The sequence below is a fragment of the Loxodonta africana genome, chromosome 19 (genome assembly GCF_030014295.1).
Source record: "Loxodonta africana isolate mLoxAfr1 chromosome 19, mLoxAfr1.hap2, whole genome shotgun sequence".
NCBI lineage: Eukaryota > Metazoa > Chordata > Mammalia > Proboscidea > Elephantidae > Loxodonta > Loxodonta africana.
This window is the reverse complement of record NC_087360.1, coordinates 13,687,690-13,715,288: the sequence shown is the minus strand read 5'-3', so window position 1 is coordinate 13,715,288 and position 27,599 is coordinate 13,687,690. Positions and strand designations below refer to the sequence as shown.

Sequence of the window (27,599 nt, the reverse complement as noted above, 5' to 3'; positions counted from 1 at the left end):
TGAATACAACCAAATGCTTTGAGGGACAGAGTAGCAGGGGTGAGGGTATGGGGACCATGGTTTTGGGGAACATCTAGGTCAATTGGCATAACAAAGTTTATTAAGAAAATGTTCTGCATTCCACTTTGGTGAGTGGCATCTGGGGTCTTAAAAGCTTGCCAGCGGCCATCTAAGATGCATCCATTGGTCCCAGCCCACCTGGAACAAAGAAGAGTGAAGAACACCAAAGACACAAGAAAAATAGGAGCCCAAGAGACAAAAGGGCCACATAAACCAGAGACTCCATCAGCTTGAGATCAGACGACCTAGACGGTGCCTCGCTACCACCACCGACCGCTCTGACAGGGAACACAAGAGAGAGTCCCTGACGGAGCAGGAGAAAAGTGAGGTGCAGAACTGAAATTCTAGTAAAAAGACCAGACCTCATGGTCTGAGACTGGAGGAACCCCAGAAGACATGGCCCCCAGACTCTCTGTTAATCCGGACCGAAAACCATTCCCGAAGCCACCTCATCAGACAAAGATTAGACTGGAGTATAGAACATGAAGTAATACTTGTGAAGAGTGTGCCTCTTAGTTCAAGTAGATACATGAGACTAATGGGCAGCTTCCATCCAGAGGCGGGATGAGAAGGCAGAAAGGGATAGGAGCTGGTTGAATGGACGAAAAGTTAACTTGAGCTGTAAACTTTCACCTAAAGCACAATTGAAAAAAGAAAGAAGAATGAAAATACCCTGGCAAGATGTTTTCGTCTCTGCAACAGCTTTACTGGACATTGAGTTGGGAAGACAGATGTATTATAAAATTTACTATCTAGAACAGCGCTCTCCAGCAGAAATACACCGTGGGCCGCAAATGAGAGCCACAGGTGTATTTTTTAATTTTCTAGTAGCTACGTTAAAAAAGTAGAAACAGGTGAAATTAATTTTAATGATGTGTTATTTAACCTAATGTATTTAAATATTATTACTTCCACATTTAATCAGTATAAAAAGTATTGACAGTTTACATACTTATGGGTGCTAACTGTTTGGGGCCTGGTGTGTACTGACACATGCAGCACGTCCCAGTGTAGACAGGCCTTGCTTCTGAGTGCTCAGGAGTCACGTGTGGGTAGTGGGTACTCTGTTGGCACAGCACAGGTTCATAGTTATTTACTTGGGATATGTGTCGTAATAAAGTAAAAAAAAAAAGGAAGCGTTTTCCATTTTCTTAGGTTTTATTGTTAACCAGTTGTTTATAAATTTTCATCTTTAAGATCATGTCAGTTTGAAATAAGAGTCTTTGAGGGGCAAAGTGAAAGAGTTGGACTTTGAGTTTGCTTCGTTTATGTGTTCTACAAGAGCACGTGCTGTTTGCAAGGAACTCTGCTAGGTGCTCTTCAGTGGGAGAATACTGGGGAATCAGTGAAGACCTTATGTTGGGGCTTCAGTCCTGTACGTGAATTCTTAAAACACAGCAGAGGAGACAGTAGGTGTGGGGAATGAGCGTCAGCTGGAGTGCAGACAGTATATGAGTAATTGGCCACTGGGCAAGATGGCGCAACTTTAGTCCATTCTAGTAGCTGTCTCCTCCCTCACTTTGCCATTTTCTAGGAAGAAAATTGAACAGGCAAACAGTGCTTTTCTTTTCTGGAGAACCAAAGAGTTTCTCTGGGTCTTCTGAATCTTCCTGCCTTACCTACTTTGAGTCTAGTTCCCTTTGAACATCTCAAAACTTCTTTAGGAGCGTCTCAGAAATTCCCCGAAACTTAGCAACATTCCCATCTTTTTCCATTCAAACCAAAATTTGGAGCCAGGCCTAATTAGTGATGACTCCATCACTGACTGTTGAGATGTATGTGGCAAAGCGTCTACTTATGCACATACATTATTTCATTTAATAGGCACAAAAAACATAGGAGGTAGATGTTATTGTTCCCATTTTCCAGGTGAGAACATTGACACTAGAGAGGTTAATCTTCTTTAAGAATACCTGGTAATAAGAGTGAGACCACCTTTTTAAAGTGACTCTCTGGCAGGCAGAATCTCATTTTATCCAAGCTTTTTTGTGCTGTTTTAGCTTTGGTAAAAATCGTGAAGCTGGCTGAGGCTTTCCAAACTGAGGTGTATGACTATGTCAGGTGCATCAAAGAAATCAAGTAGCCCAAAGCGGAAAGTACCTTTATTACAGTTTTTAAAGAAAATTTAAAAACTAGTTTAAGGAAACTTTTTTTTTTTTTTGATATGACTGTGTACTGTAGCCAGAATACTTTGAAGTGAAGGACAGGCTATGCTTAAGCTCACTGTCATTTTAAATCTAAGACAATATATACAGTTTCCTTCTTTCCCAGAGATTGACACTGGCAATTAAGATCTGTAGCATAATGTGAGTTTGAAGATTTTGTAAAGCAAGAGTATAGATAACAACATTACACTTACAAATTGATTTTACAGTAAAATTGACTAGTAGCTGCTTTCTGGCTTGGGGAAAAGAAATAGAGACTAAAGGTTAGAGGTAATGAATGTATTTCAAGTATAATCTAACTGTACATCAAAATCTTTAGCTTTCCTTTAAAGAAAACCTAACTGACCTGGTTGCTGCTGCTACATTTAAGGACCAGCTTTTCCATCTCACAATTTATCAAGTATATAGTGTCTCAGATGGTTCTGTGATAGTGCCATGTTTGGCTTGGCTTATATGCCTAGCTCTATGAATTGTTAAATTCCTTAGGGGTAGGATGCTCTTACAAGAAGAAGGTGCCTTCAAGATCAGCTTAGGGCTTTTAGTTTCTTCGTTTGTTTTTTAGGAGCAGTAGGTACCACTTTGTCTAATGGAATCTTACAGAACCTCGTTATAGAAGGTAGGAGTAGAGCTGTTCTGATGGAAGTAGGAGCTGATATCTGGAACCCTTCCTACCTGACACCTCACTCCCCTGTTTCACACACAGGCACCGGAGGCCAAGAGGAGGGCCAGTGATTTAGGGTTATCTGTATATTTTTTTTTTTTGTAACTGCTCAGCAGCAGACATACCAAAGATCATCTAATCCGGAGGGTCTCACCTTTTTTTGGCCTTCGTATGCTGAGGTGATTGGAAGCTCTTTCCACTATACCACAAAAAACGGAAAGAAAGAAAGCCTACTGAGAATCACGTATCTAGCTAAGCCTTCCCTTTTAGCTGAATTAACTGATGCCAGAGAGGAGGCAGTGACCTGACCAGGGCAGAGCTGTGACCCAGCGCCCGCCTGGATGGTGGGGCCCGCCCACTACTGCACTGTGCTGCTCTGCCTTAGACTCTGTCCCTGGACAGGGTACGGCGCAGTGTTGTTTATTAGTTTCTGATTCAGAGCTAGAAGTCAGATCTCAGTCTATTCAGTGGATACCCTTTGCCTGTTCAGATGTTGAAATTGCTAGAAAGAGCAATACAATGGAAAATAGGACAGAAATGTGATGCCAGATCTCCGACTTTGACTTGTGGCTCCAAACCTGTAAGTAAAATTGCTGCACAGGACACCACCTAGTGGCTGGACTTCACAACCGCAGCTTGAGTTCCGTTGCATGTCTCCCTCCTGTTTAACAGTCAGCTCCTCAATGGTGATGGTGTTTACCTCAACTATATTAAAGTGATTAAAAACAAAAAAAGGGGGCATCACCATTCTAAGTATTTCCTCAAAGAAATTTTTTATTTGATTTTCAATAAATTGTCTTTTGGGTCTAGGTAGAATTGTTAATTCTAAATAAGAAGTTTCTTTTTAATATCAGTCTGGAAGAATTTCCCCCAAACAACAGCTGTGACTGTAGTGAAGTTGTTATCTAGCTGAGTAACCCCACTATATATGAGCTACCATTTCTGGCTACAAATAGTTCTCATTATCTGTAATATAAATGCGTGATGTTGTTGTTCATGGATTTTCTGGGTAATCCTTGCTATGTAACATTTGTTATGTAATTCTGAAATATTTCACACTTACCTGTAAGTAGGGATAGAACTTTCATTAAAGTTGGTACTCCATCTCATTAGTTCCAATTTCTATGTAGTTCATCTCCTTAGACTTGCAACCAGTGGCTGGAAGAAAAAATACATGTTATGTAGAGTCGGTTCATTTAACTAATGTGAGGCCAAATCATCAAGCATCAAGAGGATAATGGTAAAGGTCCAGAAAAGGACAAATTTCTGCTGATGGCCTTCTTCTTAGAGGCTTCCATTCTCAGCATTCTGCTGTATAGCTGATACGACCACTCAGCATTATTATTTGGTGCCAACTAGGGTGCCTGCCTATGAGCTGGGATTTCTTTTAAAAGCCTTACCTGTTAAAAGAAATGGTGTTTTTTTTTTTTGTTTGTTTGTTTTTTTAGCAGTTGCAGACCTGCAAAGGATGTTCCCCACCCCTCCATCTTTGGAGCAGCACCCTGCCTTTTCTCCTGTGATGAATTATAAAGATGGAATCAGTTCAGAGACAGTGACAGCATTAGGCATGATGGAGAGCCCGATGGTCAGCATGGTTTCCACACAGCTCACAGAATTCAAAATGGAAGTGGAAGATGGGTTGGGAAGTCCCAAACCAGAGGAGATAAAGGTAGATGGCTGTATATTCACTTTTCCAAGGCAGGAAAAGCTTATTCGTAAGCCGCATATAGGTAAATGTCCAAGGCTCCTTTCTATTGGGTCATGAGGTATATCACCTAAGGAGCCCCAGTGGCACAGTGGTTAAAAACAAGCGCCTGGCTGCTAACTGAAAGGTTGGCGGTTTGAACCCACTTGAGGCTCTGAGGGAGAAAAGACCTGGGGATCTGTACCCATAAAAATTACAGCCTTGGGAACCCTATGGGGCTGGTTCTGCTCTGTCGCATGGGGTCGCTATGAGTCGGAATCAACTGGGCAGCAACAGATTTGGTTTTTTAATGGGTACATCACATGGTATATTGAATATAGTATGTTTATAATTTTGACTTTTTTCTTTTTTACTGATTAGGTAAGAGAAACACTGAATTATAATCTTTGTTGTTATTTTTTTACAGTAACACTACGTGCCTGAATTGTTAAGTTCCTTAAGGGTACCTTAATCGTTTTGCAAAAAATAAACAGCTTACCAGCATTAACACTGAGCCTGCTTTGTCGTCACAGGACTTTTCATATGTGCACAGAGTTCCAGCCTTCCAGCCTTTCGTGGGATCCTCCATGTTTGCTCCACTGAAGATGCTGCCGAGCCAGTGCCTGCTACCTCTGAAGATGCCCGATGCCTGTCTCTTCCGGCCTTCGTGGGCAGTTCCCCCTAAAATCGAACACCTGCCCATGCCGCCTGCAGCCACTTTCATTAGAGATGGTTACAAGTACGTACAGGGCTGTGTCAGGTCGCTTGCAGTATCTAATGTGATTCTTATCTCAACTAATTGTTAAAAAAAAAAAAAAAATGACAGTAGCATAGCTTTTGAAACTTTCTTGTACTGCCAGTTCATGTTTTTGTGTGCATTATTTTGTGCTGAAAATGTGCCCTTTTTTTCCCCAGCTGAATTTCATATGCTTTGAAGAATTAAGGTTAGGTATGGAGAACCAGACGTCCACGCTTGTTCAGTGTGAATTCTGCGTCTGCCACGGAATCAGGCACTTGCTGGGAGTTGGCGATGCAGACCCTTCCTTTTTGGGGTAGGGGGGTGGTGGTGGTCAGCACTTCATTTGATGTAAAGAGATGATCACAGACATGCCTCCTTCCAGGCGTTTTAAAATGAAGTACTAACGTAGCTAGTTCTCTTTTGCTGAATCCATGTCGTATAAGCAAGCAGCAATAGAAAGGGGATAAGGTTTTGAAGAAGGAAAACAAGGTTTTGTTTTGTTTTTTTGGTCTCTGGGACATATTTCGTACTGTCCAAGAACACAGTACTGGTATCAACAGTGTACAGTCAGTTTTCCCTATGGTTAATAATTTCTTAAAAGTAATTGAAATGCTATAAAACAAAAGGCCACAAACTCGAATTTCTCTCAGGGCCAGGTAAGCACTATATGTGGGTGAAATAGGGTTAAAGAAAAGACCAGGCACCCCTGATGCTCAGTCATGGTGGGGGGCAGTAGGGCTAGTGGGGTCTGTGAGGGCCTGCAGAGGGCGTGCCCCAACTAAAGGGACGTTTGTACTCAGCTGTAGCAAGTTGTCAGGCAGGCGTATGGGTTTGGTGTGGTTAGAGCTTTCTGTTTTGAGGGAGTCTGGAAATCTGGATTTTTATGTAAGTTTTCCTTTCTTAAAATGTTGGCAATTAATTCAGAGGTAAACTTGAGCAAGAAATAAGACAAATTTATGATCCAGTTCCAGTCTGTGAGCTACATGTTTATACTGCAGTGTTGTTGATTTCGACTCATGGTGACCAGTGTGACAGAGTAGAACTGCCCCACAGAGTTTTCTAGGCTGTGGTCTTTATGGGAGTAGATTGCCAGGTCTTTCTCCCCCAGAGCTGCTGTGTTCAAACCACCATCCTTTTGGTTCGCAGCCAAGCGCTTAACCATTGAGCCACCAGGGCTCCTTACATGTTTGTAATCTATTATGAAACCATCTTTGTGAACTCAGCTCTGTGCTTATGTATGGAAAGCCATGCCAGGTGACAAACTGACAGGCAGTATGAAAGAGTCCTAGAGTTAGAAGGTCCTGTGACATTGTTATAGGACTCAAATTTCCATTCCTTTCCCCCTTTTTGGTTTATTTCACGTATGACCTTAAATATTCCATTTTACCTGAGTCTTCCCTTCTTTAAGATGGACCTTGCCTCCCACACAGGACTTTGGAAAGACTCCAACACTAACACTTGTGGAAGTACTGTGGAAAGAGTAAGTCCCCGACAATATGGCAGGTGTAGTCAGAAGCACTGTAAGCTAGGAGCGCCTGGGTGTTTACTGCTGCTGTGCTCCACTTCACCCCAGCTGCTAAGTGGACACTGGTAACCACCACTAGGGGCCCCAGCACAAGGGCTGGCGAATACGGCCACACACGCACGCGTGGGGCCACGGCTTTAGGAATCTACTCAGCAGGCCCTGGTTGTCACGTGCAGCCTGTTGCTGTATGGTAATTTAAATAATTTAGGTCATTGTTTAGATCTCTTAAACCCACCCTTTGCCATCCCAAAGATTCTTTGTATTCCAGACCAGCAATGTCAGGTAGAACTTTCTGTGGTGACGGAAGTGTTTATATCTTTCCCGTCCAGCATGGCCACTGCAAGTCTCTGGTTGTAGCTGTTGAACATACTCAGTTCATTTTTATTGAGTGGGAAAAAAATCAGGCTACTATGTAAGATAAACTATTCTTACTACCTAGGGAGCAATTTAATTATGTAAGTTTTCAGTTAGTAGTCCTGCTTCCTTTTCTGATCTGAATGGCATAATTTTAGGATTTCGTTGAATAGAAAAATTTAAAAGGAGTCCAATTAGAGTAGAGATGATTATTGCATACTTATTATTTTGGTCTCTGAGAGAGCAGTGATTGCGAATCAAGGTTTCTGGGTCATTTTTTATCTGTATTCAGAAATGCCACCGTATCTCGAATTGAAAACTTCTTTACAGTGTCTGATTTGGATCTTCAGGCTGGTAGTTTAGGCATGGCTAATTAAAAATCACAAGAAAATTATTTGAAGAGTCATTGCTTTATGACATTCTTCTTTCAAGTTATATGTGAATGAATATGTAGTCCGTTGGCGGAGGATCAGTTTAAGCACCATAAAAATATATATCAAAAGAGCCTTAGGAACAACAACAAAAAAAAAGAATCCGTATTCTTTTGATACTTCTAAGTGGAAGAACAGGCTTATAATGCTGCTTTACACGTTCATCTAAGAATGTATGCCAAAAAACATTTTTACAGTAGTAAAGCAGCAGAACATTGCAGACACTGTTTTGTGTTTGTTCCAAAGGGAAGCCACTGCTTATGAGAAGAGAGATAACATCAGCCAGTTAGTCCCTGGGAGCTAAAAAGAATGTGCTATAGGTAGTTTATAGGTAATGCCTAGCACGGTGGAAAATAAAAAATGAACTAGAAATGCCCACCACCCCACAGGGGTCTCTTAGAAGCTGGAGACCATGATGTGATGTGTATACTTTAGTGCAACCACTAATTCATTCTGGGGCCTCTTAGCAGGATGTGCAGTATTCGTACTGACTGTAGTGTGGCACTGGCAAAAGGCTCACCAAAAGTAGACTTCCCTCATGGTCACTCATTACTATAAAAATTCAAGCCCAAATAGGATTGCATTTTGAAAATTAGAAAAAAGTTAAATGTTCATGTGTGTTTGATTTTCACTACTTTAGGATCGTCTGTGGATTATAGCCTCAGGGAACAAGTATACTGGCAGACTTTAAATTTCAAAAAATGAAAATGTAATTGCATATTAGATGGAAATTTAATCTTAGGGTCTTCTAGCTAATTTAGCATCTGAACTCACGTGTTGAAGTTCCATTTAGAAGTTACAGCTTTTAGAAATTACAGTGACCAAATCCAGCAACATGTTTTCTTGTAAAAATAGGAACCGTTTCCTCAAAAAGTTAAGACGAGGATTGCTTAAGTGTGGTCTAAGTAGAAGGAACATGCTGTACTGGGTTATGTTAGTATTAGTATCCTCGGTACCTTGCTTCTTGCGTCTCCACTTACTGCCCTGATCCCTTTGGATTCTTTTTTAAGAGAAAGCTGACCACACCAGGTGATAAGGCACATGAAGGCTCAGGAATGCACAGTGTGGTTGGGGGACTGTGGATGCGTCCAGATCTGTGAAAGATGCCTCTCACCTGTGCTCTTCTCTTTGTTGCAGTAATGTGCCTAGTGTCGGGAGCCTGGCAGACCCAGACTATCTGAACACACCACAGATGAACACGCCAGTGACGCTTAACAGTGCTGCCCCAGCCAGCAACAGTGGGGCAGGAGTCTTGCCATCTCCAGCAACCCCTCGCTTCTCTGTCCCCACACCACGAACCCCCAGGACCCCAAGAACTCCCAGAGGTGGGGGCACTGCCAGTGGTCAAGGGTCTGTGAAATATGACAGCACCGACCAGGGGTCACCAGCCTCCACGCCCTCTACTACCCGGCCCCTTAACTCTGTGGAGCCTGCCACCATGCAGCCAATCCCCGAAGCCCACAGTCTCTATGTCACCTTGATTCTCTCCGACTCTGTGATGAATATCTTTAAAGACAGAAACTTTGACAGCTGTTGCATCTGCGCCTGCAACATGAACATCAAAGGGGCGGACGTCGGGCTGTACATCCCCGACTCATCCAATGAGGACCAGTACCGCTGCACCTGTGGGTTTAGCGCGATCATGAATCGCAAGCTTGGCTACAACTCGGGACTCTTCCTCGAAGATGAGCTGGATATTTTTGGGAAGAATTCTGATATTGGTCAGGCTGCGGAGAGGCGCTTAATGCTGTGTCAGCCTGCCTTCCTCCCTCAGCTGGAAGGGGCCCGAAAACCCCAGGAGCCACCTATCAGCCTTCTCCTCCTCCTGCAGAACCAACACACACAGCCTTTTGCTTCCCTGAGTTTCCTGGACTACATTTCCTCTAACAGTCGCCAGACTCTGCCCTGTGTGAGCTGGAGCTACGACCGGGTGCAAGCCGACAACAATGATTACTGGACGGAGTGCTTCACCGCGCTGGAGCAGGGCCGGCAGTATGTGGACAACCCCACGGGTGGCAAAGTGGACGAGGCTCTGGTCAGAAGTGCCACTGCACACTCGTGGCCTCATAGCAACGGTGGGTTTTCCAGAATGCACGTTGGCCTGGAAAATTACCTTGGTGAAATGACAGAAGTTTTCTTTATGTTGTTACCTGACCAAACTTTTAAATTTCCTTTCTTCAAGACACAGAACAAAAGTGAGCACTCTATTGATTTCAACGTAATTTAAGAACTGGGGGAAAGGTTTCAGGTTGAAACCCCTTTGAAGAGAAACATCATTGAAAACTTTCTCTTATATTAATTTGTAAGTAGGCAGCCTGTATGGGAATCCTGTGATTTCCAAGCATCCAAGTCACTGGGAGAAAGAAATTGATAATCTGCACACCTTCACATATTTAAATCTGCTCCTTGGTCAAGGTCAAGCTCCCATGATACTTCTTCCATGAAGCCTCACACCCATTTACAAAGTGGTCTCTCCTTCCCTTGGTTTCCCAGTGTTTTGTGTTTCTTATAACACTGATCACCTTTTACCTTGTATTGTGGTTACTGGGGCCCATCACCAGCTCTTCTATTATTAAAACCTCCAGTTGACAAACATTTTTGGAGTTGGGCTCTGAGAGTGCCACGCACCTTGCCCTTCCCTTATTCACTCAGTATCCATACTGGGATGTAGCCAGGGGGCTATAGGGTGCCTGCTAGACAAGGTCCTGCCCTCATGAAAGTGGACAGACATCAAGTAATCACACCAATAAGTGTATCATTGCAACCACTGTTAGCGATTGGGTGGGGGAACCGCCCTACTCTGGAGGTCATGAAAGACTTCCTTGAGGAAGTAGTAATGTTTGCTCTGAGTCCTCAGTGATGAGTAAAAATGAACTGGGTAGAGAGGACAGGGAGCAAGAAATTGTGTCCCAGTTAGAAGTGGGCTATGTGAGGGCTCAGAGTTATGTGGGGCTTGGGGCCTTCGTGGAATTGAAAGGAGGCTAGAAGCCAGCAGGGGCTAAATTATGAATAGTCTTTTGAGACAGGCTGGGGCTTGGGTCTCCGTCCCAAGAGCAACAAAAAAGTCATTGAAGGTTTTTAAGAAGAGGTACTGGCATCAGATTTGTGTAGTTAAAAAAGAATAAAATCTACTCTGTCCAGACATAATACGGGGTGTGGATCTGGGGAGACGAGGAGGTTATTGCAGTAGACCAAATGTGAGCAGTAGCTTGGCTCACGGCTCTCGTAGTGACATGGAGAAGAAGTGGAAGTGTTCACGACATGTTTAGGAGGTTTCGTGGCAGGACTTGGTAAAGGATTGAGCACCTGGGACAATAAGGGAGAGTGAGATGTTACGGATGACCCCTAGGTTTGCCACCTGTATACCTGGATAGGTCCTGGTACAATTCAGAGGTGGCAATGCAGGAGAAAGACCAGGTCTGGGAGAAAGTTCATAAACTAAGTTTTGATTGTGTTGGAAATGTGGAAGTTTTATAGATGCCTTGTGAGCTAGCTGGGTAGAGAGGCCAGGTGCTACACTGGGACAGCATGAGCCTGGAGCTCAGGGCGTGTGGAGAACTGAGGTCAGGGTGCAGGCAGGACCACTGAGGAGGAACACGGGGAACAAGAAGAGAGAAGGCCTAGGCCAGGGCCTGACTGAATCCTGACGAGAGAAGCACAAGGCCTCTAAAGGAGGCAGAGAAGGAAGAGCCACAGAACGTTCTGTCTTGGAAGCCATGACGGAGTGTTGTAGGAGAGAGGGGGAGTGGTCAGCAGGCAGTAAAAGGCAGCTGAGGTGTGACGATGAGGATTAGCAGTGCCTTGTGACTGCAGTGAGAGCTGTTTCTGTAGAGCGGTGGGCACAGAGACCAGACCACAGGGGTACAGGAAAGGGACACGGACCCTGCTTCTGAATCACTCTGAGGCCTGTAGGGGAGAAGGTTAGTAAGCTCCTTAAATAATAAAAAAAGTATGTCCAGAGGACAGAGGTCAGTGGAGTAGGGAGTGATCCATAGGCCAAGCAAGGAAGGCTTCACGGAGGTGGTGACCCTTCAGGAAGCATGAAGGTTTCTCCTCATCTCTCTTACTGCTTAGGATCAAGCACAGTGCCTTACACGTAGCAGGCCTTAATGTTTCTTGAATGAGTTTATGAATTAGAGAAAATGTCCTCTTTCCTCTAAGGAGATGTGGGTGATGAGCTTGGGTGGTTATGATGGGTGGTTTCTTTTCCATGGTCATGAGCTTCAGACAGAAAAGTAATCTGTGTGGACGGACCAGTAGTGTCATCTTTGGAACTGAAGAATAGCACGTTTTACTTCAGGGAAGGACTGGGTTTCAAAGGTACATGAATGAGGTGGGAAGCCAGTCTTAAACTGTACCCCTTCAACACAAACACACACTCTACATTCACGTTCACAAAGAACTATGCCTGCTTTGATTTTTCTTAAACCTGAGGTTCTCTTGGTCTGTCATTTTTTCATTTTCAACAGAGGCATGGGTACAAGTACCTTACTTTTTTCTTTGCTATAAGAAACAAAAAACACGAGCTTGAAGATAATAAAGGTAACTGGCACGCTGCTCGTCCCAGGCAGGCAGCAGGTAGGGCCCATGGAGGAGTGTCTGCAGGGCAGCCACTCCTGGGCTCCAGCAAGTGGAGGCTGTGTAGGAACATGAGTCTCAGCTCCAGGGGTGCTACATCGCCCAGCTTCCCAGGAAGAAACTAGAAAGCCAGATTTGTATATGAAACTTTCCAGAGCAATTTGTTCCAAAAAAAAAAGTCCAACATCTCTGTGGGCCACCAGTTTGCAACCTGTTTTTTATTGATTTAGGGACACACCTATAATTGACTTAAGAACCCTTCCACACACTAGATTGCCGGTTTAGTTGGTAGGTACGTCTTAGATTTCCATCACGGCCCCTTCCCGTATCAGCTAGGAAAGTAAGAGCAAGGAAAGGTCTTCAGGACCCAGCTGTGTGGGTTTTTGGTGGATCACCTCAGGCTCTTCCCTAAGACCGTTCTGAGACTCTATGAGCAGCATGGACCCACGGCCCTGGAAAAACATACACATATGTAAATGCAGAGACACACAGTTTCAAAGTCCAGGTGAAGAACCCCTCCCCAGGTGGAATATTTGCTTTTAAACCATGAGAGCTACCTTCCCCCAGACACAGGCGGCTCTCAGGCCCGCACCTGCCTCGCCACATTGCCACGCGCCTAGGGCTGCCTTGGCGTCGTCCTTCTCTCTGTGTGTTTTTTGTTTTTGTGGAAATCTTTTACATTAAGAGCATTTTCTCAAGTTTTTAAAAGCTTCTGTTTAAGCTCCTTTTCCCCCTCATATAATCAAAATATTGATACTTGTACATGAAGGTAATAATGGTAATTAAGAAACTTTCACAGCTCTCTTATGAAAAGCTCTAGAAGCAGGTTTATATGAGACTGAAAAATCAGACACCCAGTTTCCCACTTTAAAGCAGTACTGCCGTTAAATTATTTTTATCCAGAGCAACCCATTTCCCCTTGGATTATTTTCAATAGTAGTTTCTCTCATTTAGCAGAAGGGTATCTTTCCTCTTGGCTCCTAAGCCAAGCCCACAGCCCTTTGTCATGGACTGTAACTGAAGGCAAATAGAGGAAGGTGAACTTTGATGGATTGTTTCTTTTCATCTCTGTTCTAGTGCTGGACATCAGTATGCTCTCTTCCCAAGACGTGGTCCGCATGCTGCTGTCCCTGCAGCCCTTCCTCCAGGATGCCATCCAGAAGAAGCGCACGGGCAGGACCTGGGAGAACATCCAGCACGTGCAGGGGCCGCTCACCTGGCAGCAGTTCCACAAAATGGCGGGACGGGGAACCTACGGTAGACCGCCTTCCCGCTTTAAACTCCTCCTGACTTCCGCTCACTGGAGAGCAGCTTTAGTTTCCCTCAAATCCTTGCTTCACTGGCAAAACGCATTTGTTTTCTTCATGCCTATTAAGTTTTATGAGATGCCCTGGTGGTACAGCGGTTAAGCGCTCAGCGGCTAGCCGGAAGGTCGGCAGTTTGAACCCACAAGCTGCTCCTCGGGAGAAAGATGTGGCAGTCTGCTTCCGTAAAGATTACAGCCTTGAAAGCCCTATGGGGCAGTTCTACTCTGGGTCCTATAGGGTTGCTACGTGTCGGAATCTGAGTCAACTGTGACGGGTTATTAAGTTTTCTAATCTCTTTGTTTTTCTAAAGTCACTTGTGGAGTCAGGTTTTCTGAACATCCTTGGCATAATCAAGGTCAGTGAGAAAATCTTCCCTAAGAGCATATCTATTAGATCCTCCCCATCTTCCTGATCCTCCTCACATCTGGGAAGGACTTCTGTACTGGTTCTGGTTGCTTCTTCATGGTCAGGTTCATCATAGTGATCTTAAATGAAACGAAGTAGTGCTGACTGGAAAGTTAACTTGAACTTGTTGTGATCTGTCTTCTGATCTTATTGTTCTGACTCATTTCATTGAAGTTATTTATCAGGCTGCATTTTATTAGAATATTTGAAAAAATGTTTCTAAGAGTATCATGCAAATATGCAGGGAAATTTCTGATGCCAGAATTAAGACCAAGGCACCAGGAACATCTAAATTGTCCAGGTCGTGGGAAATAGGCCCTCAAGCACCCTGCTAAATGCAGTGTTGTGTTTAGGTTCGGAAGAATCTCCTGAGCCGCTGCCCATCCCCACTCTGCTGGTGGGCTGTGACAAGGACTTCCTCACCATCTCGCCATTCTCCTTGCCATTTTGGGAGAGGCTGCTGTTGGACCCATATGGGGGCCACCGTGATGTTGCCTATATTGTGGTGTGTCCAGAAAATGAGGCCTTGCTCGAAGGAGCCAAAACTTTCTTCAGGGACTTGAGCGCTGTGTATGAGGTAAGAAAGATATTATGAAAATCATTTTTATGACGTGAATTCTCTGATGGTTTCTAATTATGACCAAATTTGAAAGAGCAAATGTCTTCAGAGTAGATGCCCAAGAAAATTGGCAAATAGTTGTAGGATGAAGAAAAGAATTGGCACATTTTTCCGGAAGTAAATTGCTTTCCCATCTTGGTGTTATATTTTGTTAGATTTCAAAGACTTTTCTCTAATCCAGCCTCACCACACATCTTCAAATCCTGTCGGCTCTTTTTTCCCCATTTGTGTGCTCAAAGTTTAAGAGTATTGCTCACCAGGGTAGAGTGGCTATTTAGAAGATGATCGTTACAAAAACTCTCCCTCTCTCCCTTTTTTTGGGTGAGGGGCCAGTTCCTGACCTTGAAATGAATCAGGTCTCTGTGATTTTTTAAAAATTTAATTTTGTTGTTGAGAAAATATCCACAGCAGAACATACACCAGTTCAACAGTTTCTCCATGTCCAATTCAGTGACATTGGTTACAGTCTTCGAGTTGTGCAGCCATTCTCACCTTCCTTTTCTGAATTGTTCCTCCCCCATTAACATAAACTCATTGCCCCCTAAGGTTCCTATTTGATTTTTTCTAGTTACTGTCATCAGTTTGATCCCATGTGGGTAGTTCTTAAAAAAGATGACAATGCCCAAGAAAGACATTCTTTGTTGTGATATTTCATTTAACACTGTATTCATCTTAATACTAAAATTTTGAAACAGTAATTATAATAATTAAAAACCAGGTAAATAATTTTATATCTTTAATCTTTAGGTATATAAATTCTTACTGCTTTCAAAAAGTTGGAATCATGTTTGTCTTTGAAGAGTAATTGCCACGTTTCTTCTGCTAAAGTACATGTACACTAAGTTCTTTCGACACTTCTAATGTCCTTACATTTGGCAAGATTAAAGGGAGTTAGTATTTTTTAAGTACTTAGAACTGTCACAGGCAGATCGTAAGTGTTAGAAAAGTGTGTGGTAAAAGTCAGAAGCTAAGTTGGATTTCAAAAATATTGCAGAACAGGACATTCACTCTTCATCAGTGAGTAAACTATCTAAGTGGTAAACCTGTGTTTTGCCACAAACTCCCGACGAGATACTAATGTGTGATATCGTGGTATCAGTTAAGCCCCTGAAGGAACCTTTGGAGACTAATTTCTGAACAGGGTTTGGTCCATGAATGCATACTAAAATTATAATTAACTCAACACAGAAAACTTGTTGAAGCGATTTTAAAAGCCTAGTCATTCCCTCAATCAAGCCTTCAACACAAGCTACAGAATATACAGGGATTGCAGATTTTGTACAAGATGCAGGCTCTCTTTTCAACAGCTTTGCTACAATTGCTCACTTGGCAGTAATTCATACCTGCTTAAGAAGAGTGGACACTAGAGAATTTTGTAGGGCCTTGATAAGCCTTCAGTTCGTCCACTCAGTAAGGGAGAATGATATGTCCTTTCCTGCTGGTGAACAGGTAGTTAAGTAGCTTACCTTTTGCAGGTACATTATATTAATTCTCTGCTGTACACACCCATTTTTTTTTTTGTACGCACCCATTTAGTGTCCTGGAGATTAATAGCCGAACCTTGTTGTCCTGAAACAACTGTTTACTTAGAAGAAGCGATAAGCATGTTCCCTGCTTTAGCAGGCCTTGCTACTGGTGATCTCCACATGTCTGCATCAGTGAAACAGATGGCCCATAAAATGTTAATGTTATCTTATGGGAAAACATTATGAGGAGGGATTACTTAAGAGGTTTTAGTGGACATATGTCTCAGTCAGCCTTGGTAGCAGAAATCTGGTTACGGCTTTATTTGACATTAGCAATCAGGTAGTGCTCAGCAGGCTCTTGCCATGCAGGAAAAATGGACTAGGGTGAAGTAACACCTCATTTCTTTTTTTTTTCCAAGGCTTAGTCCAAGGTTTGGAAAGACAGATAGCAATTTCAGGGTATGTTACAACGGCCAGAAAGGGCCGGCTTATAATGTTGGGTTTTTTTTTTTTGTTTGTTTTTGCGTGTGACAAAACGAAAAGAAAAAGGAAATGGTTCTGTGTTTGTGGTAAAGACTCTCCCTTGCTAAGTGTACGTACTGGACAGGACAGGACTGGACCCTGTGGTAAACGATGATCTCGTCTGTGGTCGCAGATGTGTAGGCTTGGGCAGCACAAACCCATCTGCAAAGTGCTCCGAGATGGGATCATGCGTGTGGGGAAAACCGTGGCGCAGAAGCTGACCGAGGAGCTCGTGAGCGAGTGGTTCAGCCAGCCCTGGGGCAGCGAGGAGAATGACAATCATTCCAGACTCAAACTGTACGCGCAAGTTTGCCGCCATCACCTAGGTAAACGCACGTTTGTCCATCAGAGTAGGGTTTGAGAAATAAAACAACACATTTCCTCTTTTCCTAGCTGGTTGTGATACAACATTAGGTTTCTTTTGCCTCCAGTAATGTTCTGCATTTATTTATTAGGTTCAATTTTTGTGTTTTGGATTGTTAAATATTATCATGTAGACATACATTCTTTTAAAAACTATTGAAAGTTGCTTGAAGAAGTCATATCTAATTTACTCCACCTGTTGAAATTTAGCAGTATGTCTTGGTATTAACGGTTGAATTTTAACCCAGTTCTCAAGAGAATTTTGGAAGTTTGTAAAGCCGTATACACAGAGGAGCACAGCGCAGCATCATGGCTGTAGACTGTGTACGGCCTCCTATTTGTCACTGAAGGCATATGGAATCAATCTGAACGGAGAATGTTACAGATGATTAATTCTCTCTTCCAATAGAACTCTTCTCCAGAATGTATCATAAATCGCTCCCTGTTCACTTCCCTGTTTGCATAATGTACAAGCGTACTTACTTGTTCAGTTGTGGAGCTAGCGTTCTGAGCAACGTAATTGTAGTACTGCAGCCTGAAGCCATACTTTTTTTTTAAGTGAGCATTCTAAATTTCCGATTCAGCCTGACACCGCCACAGACATCACTGATGTCACCTCTGTGCATGTCCTTTCAGCACCTTATTTAGCCGCTCTGCAGCTCGATAGCAGCCTGCTGATACCACCTAAGTACCAGAGCCCACCAGCAGCAGCACAGGGACAGGCTACACCTGGGAACGCTGGGCCTTTAGCTTCAAATTCAGGATCAGCAGCGCCCCCAGCTGGCAGCGCATTTAATCCCACCACCAACGGTAGTTCTGCGAACCCTGCAGCAAGCAGCTCCGCACCTGGCTCCTCTATGCCACCGGTCTCGTCCTCATCCTCTGCCCCTGGCATCAACCAGATAAACACTACCTCTTCTTCGGGATTCAGTGGTAGTGTTGGCGGGCAGAACCCCAGCAGTTCTGCAGACAGAACGCAAGGGAACATCAGCTGTGGGGGAGACGCTGAGCCTGGGCAGAGCTCCTCTCAGGCCTCACAGGATGGACAAGAGAGGTACGTTACTCACTGATTAAAGCACGTGGCTTCAGCACAGACTCCTCTGTGCTCTTGTTCTGCTCACCTGTCCTCCCCTTGGCCTCACTAGTCTCTAAATCCAGTAATACTCTAGTTCTTTTCTTCCCAAAAGAAAAGGACAGCCATCAATGTCCAGCTACGGTCTTAAGGAATGTGCGACTTTTGGTATGATAGCCAAAACCAAACCAAACCCGTAGCCATCGAGTCGATCGGAGTAGAACTGCTGCATGGGGTTTCCAAGGAGTAGCTGGGGATTCAAACTGCTGACCTTTTGGTTAGCAGCTGCCCTCTTAACCGGTGTGCCACCAGGGCTATCTGGTGTGATAACTTACTGTAAAACATCTCTGTAGAATATACCCACAGAAAAGAAAGAGGGGGTTGAATAAGAGACCTCCCATTATAGAGGACTATATTGTCATTCATTTCCCATCTGTCCTTGGTGCTAACTGGCTCACTTTACCTTCACTTGGATAATATGATACATGTCAGTTACATTTAATCTGTAGTCATGGCCCAGGGAGCCAGTGTGTTCTAGGACTGGTTTATTTTCTTTAACTTCTTTTTATTTGGTGCATCTCACAAATGCCTCTGTCCCCAGTGTTACAGAAAGGGAGAGAATAGGCATCCCCACGGAAGCTGACTCCGCAGACAGCCAAGCCTACCCTCCGGCTGTCGTCATTTACATGGTGGACCCATTCACCTACACCTCTGAGGAAGACTCCACTTCTGGAAACTTTTGGCTGTTGAGCCTGATGCGCTGCTACACAGAGATGCTGGATAACTTACCCGAGCATATGAGGAACTCTTTCATTCTCCAGGTAGCTATTTCCAAGTTTATTCTTGCTTTTTTAATTTCGTTTTGCTATAGGTGAAAGTTTATAGCGCAAATTAGTTTCATTAAAAAATCTGTATACAAATGGTTTTGTGGCATTGATTGCAGTCCCCACGATGTAGTCTTTATTGTTGTTTTTACGAATGTGAATAAAGGCTCATGCTTACAAATTTTTTCTGTAAGTATCAGAAAATATAAAAGATTCATAATTCCACCTTCTATATTGCCATGATTATCAGGTGGTTTCCAGCCTTACAGCTGAGATCGTATTTTCCATATATAGTCTTTTTTTTCTAACTTCATTCATGAACACTTTTCCTTGTTACTTTAAATTCTTACAGCTTTTTGACGACTGAATATTTTCCACATTTAACCATGTCTAGAAAGTTATTTAATTTGCTTCCACTTTGCACTATTATAAATAGTCGTAGTAAAAACCTTTACTTATAATCTTCCAAAATTCAGTTCATTTCTTGAAGTGGATTCTTATATGTAGATACTGCTAAATTCCTTTCCAAAAAGGTTCTGCTGCGTTACGTTACTTTCTGCCATGAGTGGGCATTTCCTTTTTCACTGCACCATTGCCAGCTTTCTAGTAGCATAATTTAAAATATTTTATGATTTAGTAGGTAAAAGGTGATGCTTTAGGTTTTGGTGTTTTATTTAATATCACTTTAACTAAAGCTGGAGCCCTGGTGGTACAGTGGTTTATAGCTCAGCTGCTAACCGAAAGGTTGGCAGTTCGAATCCACCAACTGCTCCTTCAAAACCCTATGGGGCAGTTCTTCTCTGTCCTATAGGGTCGGTATGAGTCAGAATTGACGCAATGGCAGTGGGTTTGGGTTTCTTCTTTTTGGTTAACTAAACTAAAGCTATGTTTTAGAAGTAAAAGCTTGGAATTAAAGTTGTCAGAATTGGCCACTGATCGTCATTGCTTTGAAGCTTGCATCACAGACGCGATCAGACAGTAACTCCAGGGATGCGATGCACGGTGCATACACATGATAAAAATGAGAAACGTGTTAAAATGCACCTGTTTAAAACTCTGGGTCTTGGCAACAATACATTGAGAAATCTTTCTTCAAATGGGAACGTGGTAATTTCTAAATGACACTATAACTTGATGAACATCATGTACCTCTTCTTAAATTTCGGGTGACATCTGGAATATAACATTTTATGTCACTGGGAGGAATTAGGATTGAATGGTACTGTGTTTGGCGTGTACATATTTAACGCTAAGGTTTAAGTGGAGAATTCGTGCCCTTTCACGTTCCATCACACTAGACTTCTGTTTCTAGTTGCCTTCCTGTTTGTGCCTTAGATTGTGCCTTGCCAGTACATGCTGCAGACAATGAAGGACGAGCAAGTTTTCTACATTCAGTACTTGAAGTCCATGGCATTTTCCGTGTACTGCCAGTGCAGGCGACCGCTGCCCACACAGATCCACATTAAATCCCTCACGGGTTTCGGGCCTGCAGCCAGCATTGAGATGACCCTCAAGAACCCGGAGGTGGGTGTTGGCAGGGCTGAAATGTGGGGAAAAAAGAAAAAAAATTCAAGCAGGGAATTGTATCTAATCCAGAGGTTGGCCAGTTAAAACAGAGGAGATAATTATCTGAATTTTGAAAGTTTTTAAGAACCTAGGCAAGTAAGCTCTTGCTATATAGTACCCCAGGCAGCAATATACTTACCGCTTTTAATTACGAATGCTTGACTTTCCCAAATTTGTCTTGTTCTTTATTTTCTGAAAGTAACCTGTGTCTTCCCTTCCCTCCCAGCTCTGGTTTACATGCTGACACTGCAGTTGGGCCTGTGTCTGTCTGGCATCAGCCCGTGTTTTCCAGCACAGGCCCCTAAGGGGAGCTGCCTTCTCCTCTCTCTGTCTTTGTGCGTCTGCGAATAAATTACAGTTTTTTCCTGTGTTTTCTCCTCTATTTAAACATAAGCCTATTTTCCACAGATAACATACCTCTAGGAGAACTGAAACACCAAAGCAAAAAAAATTTTTAATCAAAAGTTTTACACTTTATTTTACTGGTCACCTTATGTTGAGAATACGCATACAGTAATGATCAGAATTTTCAAAAACCAGTTCCAGCAGCTTTACTGCATGACAAGATTGCCCATTAATACAAGCCAGCAAACAGCTCTTTGTTGCAAGAGAGCTTCTTAAAAACACAACTGCTGATTTTACTTGGTGAGGTGAGATTCTCTGGGGGACTCTCTAAAATGGCTACCCCTTCTGTAAATAAGAGCTAGGGAGTGACTGCTGATGCGGTAGGTAACAGTGAGTCTGCTGTGACTCGGTTCAGGTCAGCTTGGCCCCAAGAGAGAAAGCTGCTTTGCTTAGCTTATGACCTACATTCACTTGGAGGAATATATAAAATTTCTGTCTTGACAGCTTTAGGTTAGTTTACCCTTTGAGTTTGAATATTTCCGTTGTGTGAGCAGTTTGTTTTCTCTATTAGCCTTTTATAGACTTAGAAAAAACAGTTGTCTCTACCTGCTTCTTCTTTTGTGTCCAGAAATGAATTATTGCCTTGCTTTATAAACTCAGAATCTTTCAGTTCTCTATTTCTTTGTGGTTATTCTGCAGTTCAGATGCAATCATTCCTTGATACTTTGGTAAGAAGTGATCACAATTTCAAATACCGATAATGAAGTTATAGTAAACTGGCAGAACGACATCAGGAACTCATGAGCTGAGTGAGGCTTAGATTAAAACAAATGGCAAAGAGACGTCAAGTAATGTGCTCCCCGCCCCCCTCTGCTTTGGAAAAGGAAGAGAGAAATAAATCACTTTATGAAAAACAGAAACGTCTGTCCCTGAGCCTGCAGCTAGGGTGTCGTGCGTTCAGCAGATGCAGCCGAGCGCCTGCCACGTGCCAGGCACTGTTGTAGGAGCTAAGGATGCAGCGGGGACAAACAGTCATGTCCCTGCTTCTTCCATGGAATTCTGATTCTCTGGGGTGGGGCAGTGTCTTGTGCAAGCGGATTCCCACAGAAGAAAAAACGTTTGAGTATTTATCATTCAGGTTTTAGAAGAAACCCTATTGCTGACATCAGTTGTGCTTTTCCGAGAACATCCAGCATCTGAAAAATACAGTTCAGGAAATACTGCTTTACACAGAACTTTTCAGAAACATCTGGATTCTTTTTTTTTTTTTTTTCTAATAACGGTTTTATTGGGATATAATTCACATCCCATAGTGTTCACCTTTTTAAAGTGTCCAGTTCAGTGGTTTGAGTATATTCACAGAATTGTGCAACCATCACCATGATCTAACTTTTAGAACGTTTTCATCGACCCGGAAAGAAATTCCATACCCGTTGGCAGTCAGTCTTCATTCTCCCCTCCCCCCAGGCCCTGGCAACCACTGAACCTACTTCCTGTCTTTTTTGGTTGGCCTCTTCTGGACATTTCATTTAAACAGAACCATGCGATACGTCCAATGCCTGACTTCGTTCACTTAGCATGAAGTTCCCAAGGTTCATTCATGTAGCGTGCATCAGCACTTCACTCCATTTTATAGCTGAGAAATACTTCATTATACCGGTGTACCTTCATTGTTTATCCATTCACCACTGGACGGACCTGTAGGTTGTTCCTACTATTTCGCTACAATGGATAACGCTGCTGTGAACACTCCTGTTCAGGTTTTTGTGTGGACATGTGTTTTCAATTCTCTTAACCTAGCAGTGAATTGTTGGGTTACATGGAGAGTGAGTAGATTGATACTAGATTAGCTTTTAGCAAGTCATTAAATATCTCTGGACCTGAGTTTTGTGTCCCTAAAATGAAACAATTAGATTGGATGCAACGTCTCTCTTAGGTTTAACGTTTTGTAATTCTGTCACTACTATGTCTTTTGCTATGTAGTTTAGGAGTCGGCAGCTATGGTTTTGGGCTTAATCTGGCCCGAAGCCTGTATTTGTATAGCCAGCAGGCTAAGAAAAATATGCACGAGACCCACAAAGTCTGAAGTACTTACTGTTTGACCCTTTACAGAAAGTTTGCTGACCCCTGCTGTAGTTTATTAAACATTTAAATGTGTATGATAGCTATAAACAAAGATGACAATTAAAATCTGTCACGGTGTATCTAAACCATTTCTCTTAGGTAACAGCTAACACTTTGATTTCTTACATCGTGTGTGTGTATGTATATATATGCCTATATGTATAGGTACAAATGTGTGTGTATGTATACGTATGCATAATGTATATACTGAGAAGTACAGCTTGATAAATCTTCAGGAAGTAAAAATATCATGTAATCAGCACAGGAAACAAAAACAACCCCCTATCCAGAAGCCCCTTCTCAGCCACGCCAAGGTAATCACTCCTCTGACTTCTAACAACACAATTTGGCCAGGTTTTTAACTTTATATAAATTGAATCATATTGTTTATACACTCTTGTATGTCTGGTTTCTTTCACTCAGCATTGAAATTCATCCATTTTGTCGCTTGTAGTTGTAGTTTGTTGATTGTCTTTGCTGTTTAATATTCCAGTTGTGTGACTGTACCCTGATTTAGAACCCATTTTACTGTTGATGAGTACTGAGGTTATTTCCAGTTTGGAGCTATTGTATTACTATTGTGAGTCTTCTTGTCCCTGTCTGTCAGCAGACAGAGGCATCTCATTGGGTGTTAGGGCAAGCACTTGTTCAGCTTTAGCAGCTACTGCCAAACACTCTTCTAATGGGATCGTGCCAGTTTACGTTCTCACCAGCAGTGTGTGGAAGTGCTAGCTGCTCCGCATTCGCACCAGCATTTGGTGTTTCCCACCTTTTTCAACTTTGGATACTCGGGTGGATGAGCCGTGATATCTCATTGTGGTTTTAATTTCCATTTTCCTAATGACTACTGAAGGTGGGCTAATTTACTTTCTAAAATAGTAATTTCTTTTAATAAGGAAATATTGACTTGATAGGGTTGCCCAGCTTATATCACTTACACAGTACTCTTGTTTTCATTCCATATATATATATATATATATATATAAAAACTGGAGAGAGGGGGGAAACAGTCTATTGTCATTAATCGCTGTTGGTTTTACTCAGTGCTGTCTGGGTTTGGTTGTAAACATTATGTTGGATGTCCTCGTGTTGATACTGATTTTGTTTTTGATTTCAGCGGCCCAGCCCAATCCAGCTTTACTCCCCTCCTTTTATACTGGCCCCAATCAAAGACAAGCAGACGGAGCTGGGAGAGACGTTTGGTGAGGCAAGCCAGAAATACAATGTGCTCTTTGTGGGCTATTGTCTGTCTCACGATCAGCGCTGGCTTTTGGCTTCCTGCACCGACCTCCATGGGGAATTATTAGAGACCTGCATTGTAAATATTGCTCTACCAAACAGGTGAGGAGCCTCGGTGTTCGTGGTGTATGTCAGTCCATGCTGCATCTAGCTTTCCTGTCTAAATGCAGCGGGTACAGTGTGGGTGGGGTTTGGAATTGTCTTTTTAAGCGATAACTGACTCACTTGGGGACCTCTCCTCCATGTCTCTTTAGATCACGGAGGAGTAAAGTATCTGCACGTAAAATTGGACTACAGAAGCTATGGGAATGGTGCGTAGGGATTGTCCAAATGACATCTCTACCCTGGAGAGTTGTAATTGGGCGGCTTGGACGTCTGGGCCACGGGGAGCTTAAAGGTGAGAGATTTCTGAAACAGAATGTACCAGAAACAAAGGGAAAGGCTGAGCCAATCCCATTAATTGCTCTAAGAGAGAAAATTTAAAAGCTGGTAGAAGGACTAAGTCAATTATATTTTCTGATGCTTTTATATGTACATGTACGTCAGTGGTTTTCAAACTTTTCTCTAGCAACAGATTGATGCAAATAAAATCTTAACTATTGAACCCAACATATAAAACAGTAAGAGTATTTTTTTAAACATAAAATACTCAATAAAACAAGTTTAACATTTATTTATATATATTTAATCAGTGAGGAGAACTAGTTTTAATACAAAAATTTTGTATCAGAGATTATGGTAGTTGAAGCCATACAAAAACGCCTGCAATTTATTTCTGGTGCTTTTTTGTTTCTTTTTGCAGTTGGTGCTGTTGATTTTTATATTTTCCTTATTTTGATTTGGTGGTACCATCACAAGAGAACTGTGATTCCCAAGGCTGAGGAGTTACAGATAAGAACAGACTTTCTTCACCTTGCCCCTGGCTGGCATCCTTCAGTCTGAAAGCCTGAGAAAGAGGAGAGGTTTTTTTTTTAAGCTGAATTCCCAAAAATCTCTTACCAACTGCTTATATTCCGTACCCTAACAGTCGGTCAGGCACTAAAGCTCACTGTCACAGAACCCGAGCGACCACCGCAGCTGTGTGCGCCTGCCTGGGCACTGGGCCCAGCGCACTTCCATCCTGGTGCAGCTACGCGTACAGTCTGACGTGAGCAGGGTGAACAGGCCTCCATTTTTAAAGCCTTATTAATTAATGGCACGTTTGTAAGAAGTTCAATATGTGCACAGAGTTGGCAGACTTTTTTCCTAAGGTCTGAACAGAAACAGGGCTCATCTCCCGAATTAGCTTGGTGGTTTTCAGAACACAAGTACATTAGAGCAGCGTAGCTCGTTGTGAAGGCCACAGAGTAAATACCCAGCTTTTCAGGTTATAGGGTCACTGTTGCAGCTACTCAGCTCTGGGCTTACAACATCAAAGCAGCCATAGACTAGACAGTACCTCACCAAATGGGTGTGGCTGTGTGCCAATAAAAACAGGGAATGGGAAGGATCTGGCCCTCTGACGGTAGTTTGCCAGCCCCTGCGTGAGATGTGCAAATTATTTCTTTACAAGAAATTCCCATCAGGTATTTGGCCAGAAACCAGTCTTCATACCTATACCTGTCATCACAACAAATGCCTAAGAGTTATTTTTTTAGGGCTTAACAGCAGTTTATACAAATATTATATATATAGTTAGGCATCTGTCTGTACACTTTTTTTTTTTTTAGTAATAGTTCTGTAGACCAATAGAAAATATCCTCTTCTCAATTTTTACAGAACATCATACTGATAATGAATCTTGTATCAGCAGCCTGGAGGTCTAACACATTAGGGGATGCCTCATTTCATTTCTGTCAGAATTCCTATCTTTCTCCCAGCCTGCTTTTTAGTCAATCTTATTTCTTAAAGGCTTTGGGCTATTCTTAACCCTTAGGGAAATTGAGAATATAATAGACAAGAAGAGAAAGGGAATAAAAATGTGGTCTAGTAGTCTCATCACTCGGTGTTCTGGACAATTACGAAGGCCATCGCCTTCCCTTTGGGGGCGCTGAGGTCTGTACCACATTGCGTCTCTGTGGGATGGTATCTGATACAAGCCTTCAGAGTCAGCCGTGTGAATTTCTGTTATCTCCGACATGTGTGTAATAAAATACTCAACGCCGCCTTTCATTTGGTCTGAAATATGGAGCTCACTGCTGTTTGGTTTTCTAACATGTTCTTCATGTTCCTGGCTACTCTTATTTCAGCCACTTCAGTTTGAGGTTTGTTAATTAGCCACTTCAGTTTGAGGTTTGTTAGGAATATGAAAACCTTTTTTTCTTTCACCTGGTCCCTAAAGGAGGAAAGAGCTTGTTTGGGGGAAAAAAAAAGGAGGTAAAAAGCGTTTCGTGGCGTGGCCTTCCCCCAGTGGGACGGGACGCGGCATGGCAGCGCTTTCCCGCTGCAGGAGTCCCACCTCCCTTGTGTGTGTTAGAAACCCTGGTGGCGCAGTGGATAAGAGCTACGGCTGCTAACCAAAAGGTCGGCTGTTCAAATCCACGAGGTGCCCCTTGGAAGTCCTGTGGGGCAGGTCTACTCTGTCCTATAGGGTCGCTATGAATTGAAATTGACTTGATGGCAGTGGGTTTGGTTTTTGTATGTGTGTGTGTGTGTGTGTGTGTGTGTGTGTTAAATAGGAAGGTGAAAAGAACAGACAAAAGAGCTTTCCCTTTCTGGAGTAACATAACCCCTCCTCAGTTTTCTGATTACACAGAGTGCTTTTGTTTGGAGGCAACAAAGAAAAATTGCGCCACCTTTTTTATCTGTACGATTAGTGTGGCACCATTTGGAGCACACTCTCCCCCGCACAACCCCGGACGAGCTCTTTAGGGGGCTGTAAGATCTGTTCCTTCCCTGGAAATAGCCAGTCTGTAGCAGTCGACAAGCTGGACGCCAGCCCCCAGGTGTGCTCTGCTCCAAGGAAAATGCCTATGGGAGTGAGAGAGCAGGCCTGGAGGAGGAGGAAGTGTCGAACCACTAAGGCTGGTATCATCGTCTCTGCTGGACTTGCACAGGTCATTTCAGACATGTCTTCTGTCTACAGAATAGCAGGCCTTTGTTTCTTTATTAATGAGGTGGCCTAGAGCTCAAACAACATTTTCCTCCTAGTAGGGGAACCTGCGTAAAGCATTTTCCCATTAGGGCCCCATCGTGGGAAATTTCAGTTACCAGGCAAAGGTGGGTAGAGAGCTCAAACCTCACATCAGTCTGAATTTCTGAAGATCGTGTGTGACCTTGATATTTGATTTCAGATTGGAGTATCCTCCTTGGAGAATGTTCACTACAGACAATCAGCAAACAGCTCAAGGATGTGTGCCGGATGTGTGGGATCTCGGCCGCTGACTCTCCTTCTATCCTCAGTGCCTGCCTGGTTGCTATGGAGCCTCAAGGCTCCTTCGTCGTGATGCCAGGTAAGTCTCATGTCAGGTCAGTCCATCCAAACTCCAGTCCACAGACAAGTGTTGAGGATATCTTTATTATATTATTATCTTTATAAGAGAAGATTGCAGCTTGGGCTCAAAAATAGAAA

At 43.0% G+C, this 27,599-nt stretch overlaps 1 protein-coding gene across 7 annotated transcripts in view; it reads left to right on the top strand.

Annotated features, from left to right (window-relative positions):
- MED13L (mediator complex subunit 13L) overlaps positions 1-27,599 on the top strand; it is a 273,110-nt gene that overhangs the window by 233,443 nt on the left and 12,068 nt on the right. For 5 of the 7 annotated variants that reach the window (XR_010318584.1, XR_010318583.1, XM_064272254.1 and 2 more), the window contains 12 exons: positions 4,335-4,555; positions 5,104-5,309; positions 8,757-9,694; positions 13,275-13,454; positions 14,263-14,486; positions 16,650-16,842; positions 17,516-17,933; positions 18,553-18,772; positions 20,111-20,299; positions 23,928-24,151; positions 24,304-24,446; positions 27,322-27,480. Coding sequence is in view for 5 of the 7 variants with exons in the window: in XM_064272254.1 (XP_064128324.1) it covers positions 4,335-4,555; positions 5,104-5,309; positions 8,757-9,694; positions 13,275-13,454; positions 14,263-14,486; positions 16,650-16,842; positions 17,516-17,933; positions 18,553-18,772; positions 20,111-20,299; positions 23,928-24,151; positions 24,304-24,446; positions 27,322-27,480 (3,315 nt within the window). In the remaining 2 variants the exon portion in view is untranslated. The remainder of the gene's footprint in view (positions 1-4,334; positions 4,556-5,103; positions 5,310-8,756; positions 9,695-13,274; positions 13,455-14,262; positions 14,487-16,649; positions 16,843-17,515; positions 17,934-18,552; positions 18,773-20,110; positions 20,300-23,927; positions 24,152-24,303; positions 24,447-27,321; positions 27,481-27,599) is intronic. The other 2 variants (XM_064272255.1, XM_064272256.1) reach the window with 2 other exon arrangements.